The following is a 13,931-nucleotide window of genomic DNA, read 5'->3' on the forward strand; positions in this document are numbered from 1 at the left end:
AGTATACTACCCAACGTCCCATGAATTATGAACTTTTCCATTTGGCTAATGGGAGCAGGCACTATAACCAGTCCTCTGTGGCATTGGGTACTATTGCCTGTAATATTTTTGAGTGGTTCTTTTTCTTGCCTAAAAATGGTTCCTCCACATTGTGCTAATCAGTATTCTGGTGAATACTTGAAGGGGGTCCTCTGCAGATCTCTGGAGTTCTGCTCAGTGCGGCTCTGCAGTTCAGACTCCTCTCTGGTACTCCTGTACTCTCAGCTCCATTTCCTCATTCCAGGGAGTCTCCTGGGCTCTGCCTGGGTTTCCCCTCTCTGCTCATGCCCTGGGAACTCTCAAGGCAGTAAGCTGGGGCAACTGCAGGCCTCATGCCTTCCCTCAGGGATCACTGTCCTTTCTTGTTAATGACAAGTGCCTTGAAAACCATCGTCTAATTTTTTGGCTGTTTCAGATGGGACTGTGAAATTCAGCCCGTATTACTCCATCATGGCCAGTTGAGAATATTTAACTGAATCTACATGAGTTTTAAAAATGGCCAGGTGTGGTGGCTCATGCCTATAATCCCAGCACTTTGGGAGGCCGAGGTGAGTGGATCACTTTAGGTCATGAGTTCAAGACCAGCCTGGTCAACATGGTGAAACCCCCGTCTCTACAAGAAATAGAAAAATTAGCTGGGCATGGTGATGAGTGCCTGTAATCCCAGTTACTTGGGAGGCTGAGGCAGGAGAATCATCTGAACCTGGGAGATAGAGGTTGCAATGAGCCGACATCACACCAGTGGCCTCCAGCCTGGGCAACAGAGCAAGACTCCATCTCCAAACAACAACAACAACAACAACAACAAAAATGAACCTTGTGTGAGCCCGATTTATTACCTATATAATGATTACATTTTATAGATTATATAATTTTATTCTAATAATGGGAGATGGATGAATCACAGTAAAATGTTTAAGGTAAAACATTTCACTGTTTTTTGGAAATAGTTTTTCAGTGTCAGTTAAAGGGAAACTGTTACCACAAGCTTACTTTATCAAGAATCAGGAAGTTCTATGAGATCAGTATTAGATTAAAACTGTCGTTTTGAGTAGAAGACTACATATTTTAGGTATCTGATTAGAAAACATACTTGTCAGAATTGTCTGGCTGGATTAATTTGCTAATTTGACCTTCTTCATCATTTGATGTGATGCCAGATACTAATAGCACAATTAATTTATCACTAAGCACTCGTATTACTTTAGCGTTTTTTATGTCCTTACTAGCTTTTGCCATAATGCTAGGAAATGCTGTGGTCATTTTAGCTTTTGTGGTGGACAAAAACCTTAGACATCGAAGTAGTTATTTTTTTCTTAACTTGGCCATCTCTGACTTCTTTGTGGGTAAGTTATATGTCTTTATTTAAGATAATCTTTTCCTATTTTAATTTATCTCTAAAACCTTAAAATAAACTTTTGTTATTTCAGGGGACTGCATATGGTGGGGGAAAAATAAACCCAAAAAGTTTAAGTATTAAAGTTTGGAGGGGGCTATATGGCACTGTAAGGGAATGTTATACATATGTAAATCAGTGTGGCAGGGGAATTTTCAGCTGAAAACAGTTTATTTTCTTTTTATAGAATAAAGATAAGTCCAGAACAGCTCCAAAATTTTAATGTAAGAGTTACTTGTTTCTGGTGCTATTTTCCTTGTATGTTTAGACTTATAAGTATTCCTCTTCAAGTAAATATGGTTTTCTCGGTATCACAGTGTTGGAGTAATAAGAAATTATGTATATGCTAGTAACCAGTACAATCAGAAAATAGCATTTCAGATTGAATAATATGTTTAATAGTATTAATTTAATGATGTGGCATAGAATTTTGTAAAATATACCCAACCGTAAAGTACCTTGCGTATAATATGATATCACAGCATTATATCATCGTTAAGAGACCATAGAAATCAAACCAACTTTCTTTGAAAACATGCACTTTATAATTTTTCACTGCCTGATGATGATTATTTTTAAACAATGCTTATCGTGATAAGTAGATGTACAGAAATGTCAGCTGATGATATTGTTTTATAGGAGTTTCTAGTATAATTTAATCTGGCATATTCAGATTATTTTTATTTATAACTACATAAAGCTTACATTTAGTTAAAATGAAATAAACACATAAAATACTTAGTTCATTCCCTGGAATACAGTGGTGACTCAAGAAATGTTAGTTCCTTTTATTTTTATTTTAATTTTTCTGCAGCTATGGGTCAACGCCAATCTAGGTCACAAATGTTAGTATAGTATCTAGCCTGTATAATACTGCTAGGTATGCAAGCACTATTAGGTAATCAAGGGATCTATAGAAGATTAGGTCAGTCTCTTCCAGTAAGGTTTTGATGAGAAGAGTGGACAAGAGACATTCAGAAATGACTATAGCAGCATAGAATAACACGAGACCCCACCAAGACCTCACAAGTGCTATGGTCACTTGGAGGAGGCATAAAGCACGTTTAGTTAACGAATAAAGGCATTTAACATGAACTTTGAAGGATGGGTAGAATTTCCACAGTCAGAGATAGGGCGAAGGATTCTTTGCTCCAAGAATGAGCAAAGGCATGCTGGTAGAAAATCATTGTGCTTATCTTCCTAAGGGTGAGCTTCGAGCTGGCTGGTGTCCAGATGGGTGCAGGGGAGCCGTAGAGATGAAGCTGAAATCTATAAAGTGAGGGCCTTTAAATACCAGCGTGAGTGCGGAGTGGAGTTTATTTGGCAGGCCTTGTGGAGATTTAAGGATTTTAAAACAGGTGAGTGGTTGAACAGATCAAAGTTTTACTTTAGAGGCATCGGAAGAGCCATAGGAAGTGGGGAAACTGGAGTGTGGGGTGACATGGTTTCAGAGACCATCCTGCAGCAAACTAGGCAGAAATCATGTAGTTAGGACCCGAGCTGGGATGGCTGGGGACAGCAGGCAGAACGGCTAAGACGGGGTGGGGGCGGGGGAGGGAGGCATTGGACAGGAAAAGAGAAAGCTGAGTTAAGGATGGGGTTTCTGAGACTAAGAACAGTATGGAGCTCTTCAAAGACACAGGAAGTATTTGGGCAGAGTGGCTATGGTTCTGATGTTGCATTGAAAGTTCTGGAGAAAAATTCTAGTTTGGGAGATTGATTTAGGAGTCATGGCATAGAAATGACAGATAAAGGCAGCTAACCCATAAAGAAGTATTGAAAAAATGCACTATCTCCCCATTTGTTTCCTCAATTCTGTCCCTTCAGGTAACCAACATTTGCTGCTTGATGTAGATCCTTCCACATCATTCTCTGTGCTCCCAAAAACATGTACAAATATACGAGTTTATTTATGTGAACATAGAGAAGGTTCCACTGTAAATACATGTATCCTTCACTTCTTCCTTCTTCACAGGATCCTGTGACTTTTAGATGACAGTCAGCACTTAAAATAGATGAAGTGTTTTTACTAACCCAAAGGGAGTGAGGTCCTGACTGCCCCAGTTTTAGGGTGGGACGGGTGAGACAGCTGAGAAAGCCTGGGGCCTGAAGCTTTTGAATAAAGATGGTTCTAGGTAAAAATATCTCCATGTCTGGCCCAAGGCCGGCATCATGGCAGTCCCACCCTCAAGGGCTTGAGCTCGTCTTTGGAAAATAGCTCTGCAGATGGAGTTATTCAGCAGTCCTGGTGGTCCCCTCCATCAGCAGGTGGGTGAAGAAATAATTCTGATCATTTCTTTTGCTCCTGATTAAAGGAGTTGGGTGCAGGTCAGAGTCTCCATTCATCTGCCTGCTGGCCTCATCCCTCATCCCTCGCATCTCCCCTGCCCCCTGCCAGCTTCATGCAGAGGTCTGCATATTTAACGCAGGGCTCACCATGACACAGCCCCGGGAGCATTTTGTAATAGGATTCAAGTTTGCTGCCAAGCTGTTCTTTCTCCTTTGCCATGCTGGGAAGAAAATCTTTTGTCTCTGAGCCTGGAAGAAGGCATGGAGGCGGTGAGCGTGCAGGGCAGAACGCTTGAGAGGTTTTCTGCAGCTGTAAGCCATTGATTCTTAACATTTGTGGTCATGAGATCCAGAGCTCCAGAGCCGTGTGACAATGGCAGGGCAGATTAGACCCTCACATGTGCTTGGAACTGTGGCTTTGCTGGCTGAATGCCCTCTTCCCCCAGGTTTCAGAATTGGCCCTCTGCGGATAATCTAAATTTGTGGCACCTGAGTTGCTAGTGTCTCAGGCTGAATTTACTGTTGAAAGCAAAGATTTATTGAGGAAAAATTCTAGTACTAGCTATCCTGGATGTTATATAAATATACATCATCTGCACACTATTCTGGGAAACACATACTATCTATATCTACATCAATATCTATAACAGTGTTGCCATGTGACCAGTCTTTCCATTTATGGGCACTTTCTTCTCATCCTCATGTTGTGCTGGCATTTGTGGCCTGCATGACCATGTGTCAGATGACTGGACAGGATCTTCAGCAGATAAGGGTGGTTGTTGCTATCAGAGCCTGAACCAAGTGTTCAGGATGGCAAAGTTTATCTTGATACCTGTATGCCCGAGTTCAGGACTGTTTCCTGGCCTTCTGTATTCATCTGCTCAGGTTGCCATAACAAAATACCCTAGACTGGGCGGCTTAAACAACTGACATTTATTTTCTCATCCTTCTGGAGCCAGGGACTTTCCAGATCAAGATTCTGGCCAATTTTGGTTTCTGATGAGGGCTCTCTTTCTGGCTGGCAGACGGCTGCCATCTACCTGCGTCCTCATGAGTTCTTTCTCTGAGTGTGCACAGAGAGAGAGTGAACTCTCTGTTGTCTCTTCTTATAAGGACACTATTGGATCAGGGCCCCACTCCTATGAACTCTTTTACCCTTAATTTTGTCCTTAAAGGTCTTAGTTCCAAATATAGCCACATTGGGGGTTAGGGGTCCAACATGTGAATTTGGGGAGGGCACATACGCATTCAGGCCATAACACCCTCTGTGCACTCACCATCATCCACACATTCCTCTGGTGTCCCAAAGCATTTACTTGGGGATCTTAGCTCCTCCCATCTTTTGATTGCCTTTTCTCATGGAAGACGTAGCTTCTTAGCTGGTTTAGACAGAAGGGATGATGTCAAATGGGTGGCAATTTTAAAGCAAACTGGGCTTCTCCATCCTCATCTCTTTGTTCATCCAACAATTATTTCTTTTGAAGCACGCACTTTCTGAGGTGCTGGGGATAAAGCAGTAAAAATACAGGTGAAAATCTCTGCCCTCATGATGTTTCTATTTCTAATGGGAGCAGGGGCATGGAGATAGACAATAAACAAGAAAAATAACTGAGTCAAATTATATAGTATTTTAGAGGGTGATAATTGCTACTGAAAAAAAAAACAAAAACAAAAACGCAGAGAGGAGGGAAAGGGAGTGTGCTGGGAGTGGGGCTGCAATTTTAAACCTTGGAGCTAGAATTTACTTAGAAAGATACATTTGAAGGCTGGGCGCAGTGGCTCACACTTGTAATCCCAGCACTTTGGGAGGCCGAGGCAGGCAGATCAGTTGAGGACAGGAGTTCGAGACTAGCCTGGTAAATATGGTGAAACTCCATCTCTACTAAAAACACAAAAATTAGCCAGGCATGGTGGCATATGGCTGTAATCCCAGTTACTCAGGAGGCTGAGGCAGGAGAATCACTTGAACCCAGGAGGTGGAGGTTGCAGTGGCAACAAAGCCAGACTGTGTCAACAAACAAACAAAACAAAAAGGAAAGACATTTGAGCAAACAGAAGGCGCCCTTGGGGAAGAGCATTTCACGCCAAGGAACAGCAGGTGGGCAGGATCTGAGGCAGAAGGGTGGGTGGTGCATTGGAGACCAGAGGGGCTGGGGTGGAGTGACTGAGGGGTGAGAAGTAGGAGTGGGACTGGGAGGTGGACCATATATTTGTTTTCTTTTACTTTTGTCTTAATCTTTTCAAGAAACTGGCTCTTGTTTACTTATGAGCTCCATTTCACCCAAAAACACAATTCCAGAATTGAAGGTGTAGAAACACTTCGGAGTAGGCATATTAGAGAAATAGTTCAGATTCAGTTTCTTTGCAACTCATTTAGAATGAGCCACAGACATCTCTGTTGCTCAATAAGACAGAGGAACTGAGCATGACACAAGTACGGAAGCATTACCTAGAACGCCGGGTGACAGCACGGCGGGGGTTACAAAACCAAAGAAATATCCTAGAGCCTGTCTTCAGCTAACCACCGTTTCCAGCAGCTCCTAGGCTTTCGAACGCACCCTTCCTCTTTTGTGTAAATGAGAAAGTGTGTGACAAAGAGTATTTACCTCCCACCCCCTGCCCCGAACTCTTAGTCGGTGACTAGAATGCATTACCAGCATCTTTCTTCTTTCTCATTCTGTGGAAGAAATGAGTTCCAGTGTTGAAAATACTCATGCTGGGAACATTGGAAGCCACAACCGTGGGCTCAAATATAATAAATGTCTCTGTTTGGGGGATACTTTGATTTACCTCAAGTGGACCTGGTGACCTACATTATTTTATTTATTTATTTATTTATTTTGAGGCAGGGTCTCACTCTGTCGCCTGGACTAGAGTGCAGCAGTGTGATCATGGCTCACTCCAGCCTTGACCTCACTGGCTCAAGTGATCCTCCTGCCTCAACCTCCTGGTTAGCTGGAACTACAGGCATGCGCCACCATGTCCAGCTAATTTTTGTATTTTTTTTTTTTTTTTTTGTAGAAATAGGATTTTACCATGTTGCCCAGGCTGGTTCCAACTCCTGAACTCAAGTGATCTACCTGCCTCAGCCTCCCAAGGTGCTGGGATTATAGGCATGAGCCACCACACTCAGCCAGTGACCTATTTTATACCATAGACATACACACACATACCCTGGAGATGAAAGGCACCCTCAGGAAGTTTGCTTATCATTAAAAATATAATTGAAACATGAAACAAACAGGTTATTTGAACTACATATAAGAACTGACCACGCAACTCTTCATCTCTACGGTGTCTTGTCTTTCATCTTTGTATGTAACCTAGGGACAGAATACTAGGGTTCAGCACTACCTTCCACTGGTTCTGAAACCATGCCGTTATAACCTCTTGTGGTCTTGTTTTTGGAGAATGCAGGCTTTCCTTCTTCCTTCCCTTTTCCTTTATCTTTACTATTCTTAATAATAGACTAATTTGGTTCTCATAAAAAAATGGGAATTCCTGGAAGTATCTGATACATTTGAAGTGACTCAACAAAGTAAGATTTCATCTGAGCTTCCACTTAATAGATCATATTCTTAGCAACTAATCACACCTGTCTGAAATGCGAATGCAGTTAAAAACCCCTAAAAGCTAAAGGAAAGGGAACCTCATTTCGTCACTTTTCAGTTAAGCAGTTTCTGCACTGGGCTGAATCACTGTGATAGAGCTTATCTATTTGTTCACACAGCAAAGAGTTGTAGGTAAAGTCAGAGGTTTTGATATCACAATCCCTGGTTTCATATGCAATCTTCTCCACTTGCTAGTTGAGTGGAACTTGGTCTAATTTTCTCTTTTCTGAGCTTCAGGTTCTTTAACTGTTAACTCAGCATAGTCCCTTCCTCACAAACTTTCTATGAAGATGAAATGAGGTAACATTTGCAATGCACACAGCACAGGGTCTACCATATGGTAATTGTATAAAACATATTAGCTGTTATTAATTTAAGTGAAATGTACAAGTCATTGGCCAACTCTGGAGGTTGCAGGAAATACAAACATTGATTTGCGATACGGCCCTCATCCTCAGGAGAGACAGACAAAAAAGATGACTGATATAAAAGTAGAATGTAGTTAATGCATGAGAGGGGGAAAGATGAGCAAAGAACCGGGAAAGTGCTGAGGACAGAGGGGTCACTTCTACTGAGGAAGCTCCAAGAAAGAGGACATGGAGGAGGTCACTTTTTGGCCTCAGTGAAAAATAAGAAGGAAGGGAATTGACTTTTTACTTATTTTTTGTTTTTATTTTTTTGAGACAGAGTCTTGCTCTGTCACCCAGGATGGAGTGCAGTGGCACAATATCAGTTGACTGCAACCTCCACCTCCCGGGTTCAAGCAATTCTACTGCCTCAGCCTCCAGAATGGCTGGGATTACAGGCACCCGTCACCAAGCCCAGCTAATTTTTGTATTTTTAGTAGAGGTGAGGTTTCACCATTTTGGGCAGACTGGTCTTGAACTCCTGACCTCAGGTGATCCACCCACCTCAGCCTTCCAAAGGGGTGGGACTACAGGTGTGGGCCACCGTGCCTGGCTTGACTTGACTTTTTAGTAGAAGACAGGTGGACATTTTAGGAAGAAAGAATGATGTTGGCAGAGAAAAAAGAGATGTGAAAATGTGCCACATATTTGGGAGAAGGGTGGTCCATCCTGTTTGGGTTAGAGCATGAAAAAAGTAAAGATGATTTATGCTGCCTATGGCTAGAAATACAAGACCTGTACTTAATTTAGAAAGTAGAAAGGAGCCATTGAAAGTACAGTCACCCCTTGGTGTCTGTGGGAGTTTGTTCCAGGACTCCCCTTAGATAGCAGAATCCAAGAAAGCTGAAGTCCCTGATATAAAATGCTATAGTATTTCCATGTAACCTATGCACATCCCCCCATATGCTTTATTATTTATTATTATTTTTCATAATAGAGATGGGGTTTCACCATGTTGCCCAGGCCAGTTTCAAACTCCTGCCCTCAAGCAATCTGCCCACCTTGGTCTCTCAAAAGTGCTGGGATTACGGGCGTGAGCTACCCCTCCTGGCCCTTCCCGTATACTTTAAATCATCAGTAGATTATGTATAATACCAAAGACAATGTGAATGCTATGTAAATAGTTGTTATACCTTATTGTTTAGAGAATAATGACCAGAAGTCATTACCATTAGTCAAAGTCTATACGTGTCTGGTACAGATGCAGTTTTTTTCCAAATATTTTCTGTCCGTGGTTGGTTGAATCCACAGATGTAGAATTCATGGATAAGGAGGGCCTGCTGTGCAACGTTCATGACCCCCTTATAAAAATGGCATTTAAGGAGTGTGTAGAAAATCAGTCCTGAGCTGCTTGATGAAGTACCATGAATTTTTAAATTACAGCCAAAGCATTTGTAGTGAATTCAGATATGTCATGGTGTTGTGTAGCCATTAAAACATGCCCATTTGTGTTCGTTGATGTGCGTTATTTTTTTACACTTATTTTTTTTACACTTATTTTTTTTTACACTTATTTTCCTTGTGCAGGTGTGATCTCCATTCCTCTGTACATCCCTCACACGCTGTTTGAATGGGATTTTGGAAAGGAAGTCTGTGTATTTTGGCTCATTACTGACTATCTTTTATGTACAGCATCTGTATATAACATTGTCCTCATCAGCTATGATCGATACCTGTCAGTCTCAAACGCTGTAAGTCAAAACGTTAATTTATCCCCCTTAGAAGATTGTGTGAATGTACATATGGGTCCCCAAGCAAAAGTTCTTTTAAGCCTAATTTTTAATTGAATCTACAGGCCTTAGAGGAGCCCTATCCTTTTGTTGTCTGGCATAGAGTTCTTGCTGGTTGTTAGTTGTGTGATTTGGATAATTCACTCACCTATGTGCCATTAAAATGGGAAGGAATCAAAGAAAACCCAAGGCAAGTTGTCTCCACTGGTATATTGAGTCTATAGTAGACTAGATAGACATGACTCATGACAGGTTTATGGGTTCTACTCCACAGGCATATTGAGACCTGAATCTATTCCTCGGAATAGAACTTGGAGGGCAGTAGAAAGAATCCCATACTTTGAAATGTGATGAGAAAATCAATTCTGAATGGCCAGAGGAAAAGACAGTATATAGGGAAGCTACAGTTTACACAGTGGGACCAGCCAGAAAGATCAAGTCCTCATGCCGTTTTAGAACCTGTGCCAAGAAAGCTGGAACTTACTCAAGATTTGGAATAGCCTCATCTGCGAGTTAGTGGAAATTCTTAAGTCATACTAAATTTCTCAGCAGTGGATCAAAAGACAAAATAAAGTTGAAGTAAAGATAAGGGGGCCACAGAAATATGGGGCAGTGATCTGAAACCTTTGAGGCCTAGATGGGAAACTTCCTTCACTCCCGTCTCAGGGACCCAGCTCTTTGGGGGACTACCGTGTGATGGGCATTTTGCTAAGTCCTGGGATACAGAAGTGAGTATGCAGAGTTTCTATTTTATTTTTCTTTCCAACTTTTGTTTTGGCTTCAGGGGGTACGTGTGCAGGTTTGTTACGTGAGTATGAGTAAGCTGAGTGTCACGGGGGTGTTGGTGTAGAGATTTTTTTGTCACCAGTGTAATGAGCATAGTATCTGATCGGTAGTTTTTTGATCTCTTCCCTCCTCCCACCCACCACCCTCAGGTAGGCCCTGGTATCTGTTGTTTCTTTTTTTATGTGAGTCTCTATTTTTGATGAGCATAGTCATCTACGTGGAGGCAGATCCAGGAACAAGTCGGTTCAGTACAATGGACTAAGTGCTGTCCTGGGGTGTTGAGACGACAGTGACAGCTCTAGCTTGGGATGATTGTGCAGCTGGAGGTTGACAGGATTGGAAGGTGTATTAGATCAGGCAAAGATAAACTGCTGTGACAAAGAGTCTCCAAAATGTGGAGGCTTAAGCAAGATAAAAGTTTATTTTCCTCTCACATAACAGTCCACGAAAGAGTGGATTCTGTGCTCCAGGAACTCACCCAGGAATGCTGCTGACAGGTAGCTCTGCACCCTTTAGGGCAGGGACTGGCAAACCTTCGTGATCAAGAGCCAGATAGCAAATAATTTTGGCTTTGTAGAACAAAGTTTCTGTTGCAACTGCTCAAATATACCATTGTAGCCCCCAAACAGCCATAGATGATATATACAAAAATGTACTTGGCTCTGTTCCAATAAAACTTTATTTGCCCAAACAGGTAGTGGGCCACATTTCTTTCTTTCTTTCTTTCTGTTTTTTTTTTGGGGGTCTCGCTCTGTCACCCAGGCTGGAGTGCAATGGCATGATCTTGTCTCACTGCACTGCAACATCTGTCTCCCAGGTTCAAGTGATCCTCCTGCCTCAGCCTCCCGAGTAGCTGGGATTATAGGCATGCAACACCATGCCTGGCTAATTTTTGTATTTTTAGTAGAGATGGGGTTTCACCATGTTGGACAGGCTGATTTTGTACTCCTGATCTCAGGTGATCCACTCGCCTCTGCCTCCCAAAGTGCTGGGATTACAGGCATGAGCCACTGCGCCTAGCCCGTATTTGCTTCATGTACAGTGATTTTTTGGCTTCTGCTTTAGGCCATTCTCCTCCTCTGCATGGTCAAAGTCAGGTTGTTGTCATACTAGGTTCTGGACAGGAAGGGGAAAGGGAACGAAGTTCAGAGCAAGGGATTTTTTTTTATTTAACCAAGTAGTGCTGAGTCACACAGTCATTTCCACTTACATTTTATTGGGGAAACTTAGTCACATGGTCCCATCTCGCCACAAAGGAAGCTGGGAAACTCTAGTTGAGCCACCACATAGGAAGGAGGGGAGAATGGATGTGGGAGGACAGCTAGCTATGTCTCCCCCTTAGCATCACATACTTCATTGGCACCAGGGTCCACTGCAGTTTGTATTGTATGTGGAGAGTGCAGATCAGCTTGGATTAACAATTCAAATGCCTATAGTCTCATATTTTTCAATCTGCTGGCCTTGACCCATTATTGATTTATGAAATCAATTTAGTGGGTTGTGATTTTTTTTCAATGAAAAAATGGAATGAAACAGAATAGAACAGCTGGGCATGGTGACTCACACCTGTAATCCCAGCACTTTGGGAGGCCAAGGTAGGTGAATCTCTTGAGGTCAGGAGTTCGAGACCAGCCTGGCCAATATGGTGAAACCCCGCTTTCATGCATGTCCTTGTGAAGAGATCACCAAAAAGCTATGTGTGAGCAATAAAGCTTTTTAATCACCTGGGTGCAGGCAGGTTAAGTCCGAAAAGAGAGTCAGGGAAGGAAGATAGGGGTGGGGCCATTTTATAGGATTTGGGTAGGTAGTGGAAAATTACAGTCAAAGAGGGTTGTTCTCTGGCTAGCAGGGGTGGGGGTCACAAGGTGCTCAGTGGGGGAGCTTTTGAACCAGGATGAGCCAGGAGAAGGAATTTCACAAGGTAATGCCATCAGTTAAGGCAGGAACAGGCCATTTTCACTTCTTTTGTGATTCTTCAGTTACTTCAGGCCATCTGGATGAATACATACAGGCTTGGGCTCAGAGGCCTGACACCCACCTCTACTAAAAATACAAAAAAATTAGCCAGGTGTGGTGGCGCTTGCCTGTAATCCCAGCTACTTGGGAGGCTGAGGAAGGAGAATTGCTTGAACTTGAGAGGTGGAGGTTGCAGTGAGCTGAGATTGTGCCATTGCACTCCAGCCTGGGCGTCGCAGCAAGACTCCATCTCAAAAAAAAAAAAAAAAAAAAGAAAGGGAATAAAACAAAATAAAAAATTAGAAAACATCAGAGTATCTTATACATAATAAAAGTAAATACTGTTTTGTGAATACTTTCGTCCGTGTGCTTAGTTATGATATACAATATTATTTTACTTTAGATCACAGTCAAGTATTTGAAAAATAATGCTCTAATTCAGAATCTTTTCCATTTATACTTTCAAATTTTCCTTTCTTTCTGGGTTAACATTTCTTTTTAATCTCCTCTGGATGTTCCTAGGGCTTCCTTCTCTGGATGTCCCAGCTTTTGAATTTACTCTCAGGTTTGTGGGCAGAAAAGGGACATCTTCCCCGGTTGGGAAAAGTGTTCAGAGATTACAGACAGATGAGGGATGATGCCCAGAGGTAATGTAGACTTTCTTTTTGTTTTTTGTTTTTATTTTTTTATTTTTATTTCTTTGAGACAGAGTCTGGCTCTGTCGCCCAGGCTGGAGTGCAGTGGCACGATCTCGGCTCAATGCAAACTCTTCCTCCCAGGTTGAAGCCATTCTTGGGCCTCAGCCTTCTGGGTAGCTGGGATTACAGGCGCATGCCACCACGCTTGCCTAATTTTTGTATTTTTAGTAGAGATCTGGTTTTGCCATGTTGGCCAGGGTGATTTCGAACTCCTGACCTCAAGTGATCCACTCCCGTCTGCCTCTCAAAGTTCTAAGATTACAGGCATGAATCACCATGCCTGGCCTGTTTTTTGTTTTTAAATCCTAGTCTTGCCTCCAGTAATTCCCCTGGCAATTCTGGCTGTAAACTTGGTGAGGGATGTGTTGGCTAGCTCCTGGGTCCCCAGTGCACAGCACAGAGTAGAATATATAGGGTTCCACAAATGAATGTATGGATGCTGGCAGGGGTGCTCAGGTAGACCTTGTACCTCTGTTGGCGAATAGTTCAAATGCAGCCATGTGAAAACAGAAGGAAGCCTTCAAAGACCACTGGGTTCCCATAGAAGTAGCAGTGGGGAAGCTGAACTCTTACTGTAGCTGAACGTACAGGAGACAGTGTGATAGGGGAAAGGGATGGGCGGCCTGAGGAATGGAAATCTGGCAATAATTTGGAAAAGAAAAACCCGATGCAGGTGGAGCACATGATTACAGTTCTCAGAGAGGTTTTCTGGAGGGGCAGATTCTGTGTGGTTGAAGTCAGAGTTGGGTGGGGAAGGAGAACAGCAGGGCTTCATGGTAGCTGGAGGGAATGGGAATTAAAATGTACAAAAATGGTTTGGTGCGGTGGCTCATGCCTGTAATCCCAGGGCTTTGGAAGGCTGAGGCTGGCAGATCACTTGAGGTCAGGAGTTCAAGACCAGCCTGGCCAACATGGCAAAACAAAGTCTCTACTAAAAATACAAAAATTAGCCGGGCATGGTGGCAGGCGCCTGTCATCCCAGCTACTCAGGAGGCTGAGGCAGGAGAATCATTTGAACC

At 42.7% G+C, this 13,931-nt stretch overlaps 1 protein-coding gene across 3 annotated transcripts in view; it reads left to right on the plus strand.

Moving 5' to 3' along the window:
- The first annotated feature begins 1,093 nt into the window (after positions 1-1,093).
- Positions 1,094-13,931, plus strand: part of HRH4 (histamine receptor H4) — a 19,989-nt gene continuing 7,151 nt past the window's right edge. For 2 of the 3 annotated variants that reach the window (XM_011939276.1, XM_011939275.1), the window contains exon 1: positions 1,094-1,385. In XM_011939276.1, the coding sequence (XP_011794666.1) occupies positions 1,193-1,385 (193 nt within the window). In that variant the 5' untranslated portion in view covers positions 1,094-1,192. Of the gene's footprint in view, positions 1,386-9,269; positions 9,434-13,931 lie in introns of all 3 variants that reach the window. The other variant, XM_011939274.1, reaches the window with a different exon arrangement.

The sequence above is a fragment of the Colobus angolensis genome, unplaced genomic scaffold (genome assembly GCF_000951035.1).
Source record: "Colobus angolensis palliatus isolate OR3802 unplaced genomic scaffold, Cang.pa_1.0 Scaffold18, whole genome shotgun sequence".
Classification (NCBI taxonomy): domain Eukaryota; kingdom Metazoa; phylum Chordata; class Mammalia; order Primates; family Cercopithecidae; genus Colobus; species Colobus angolensis.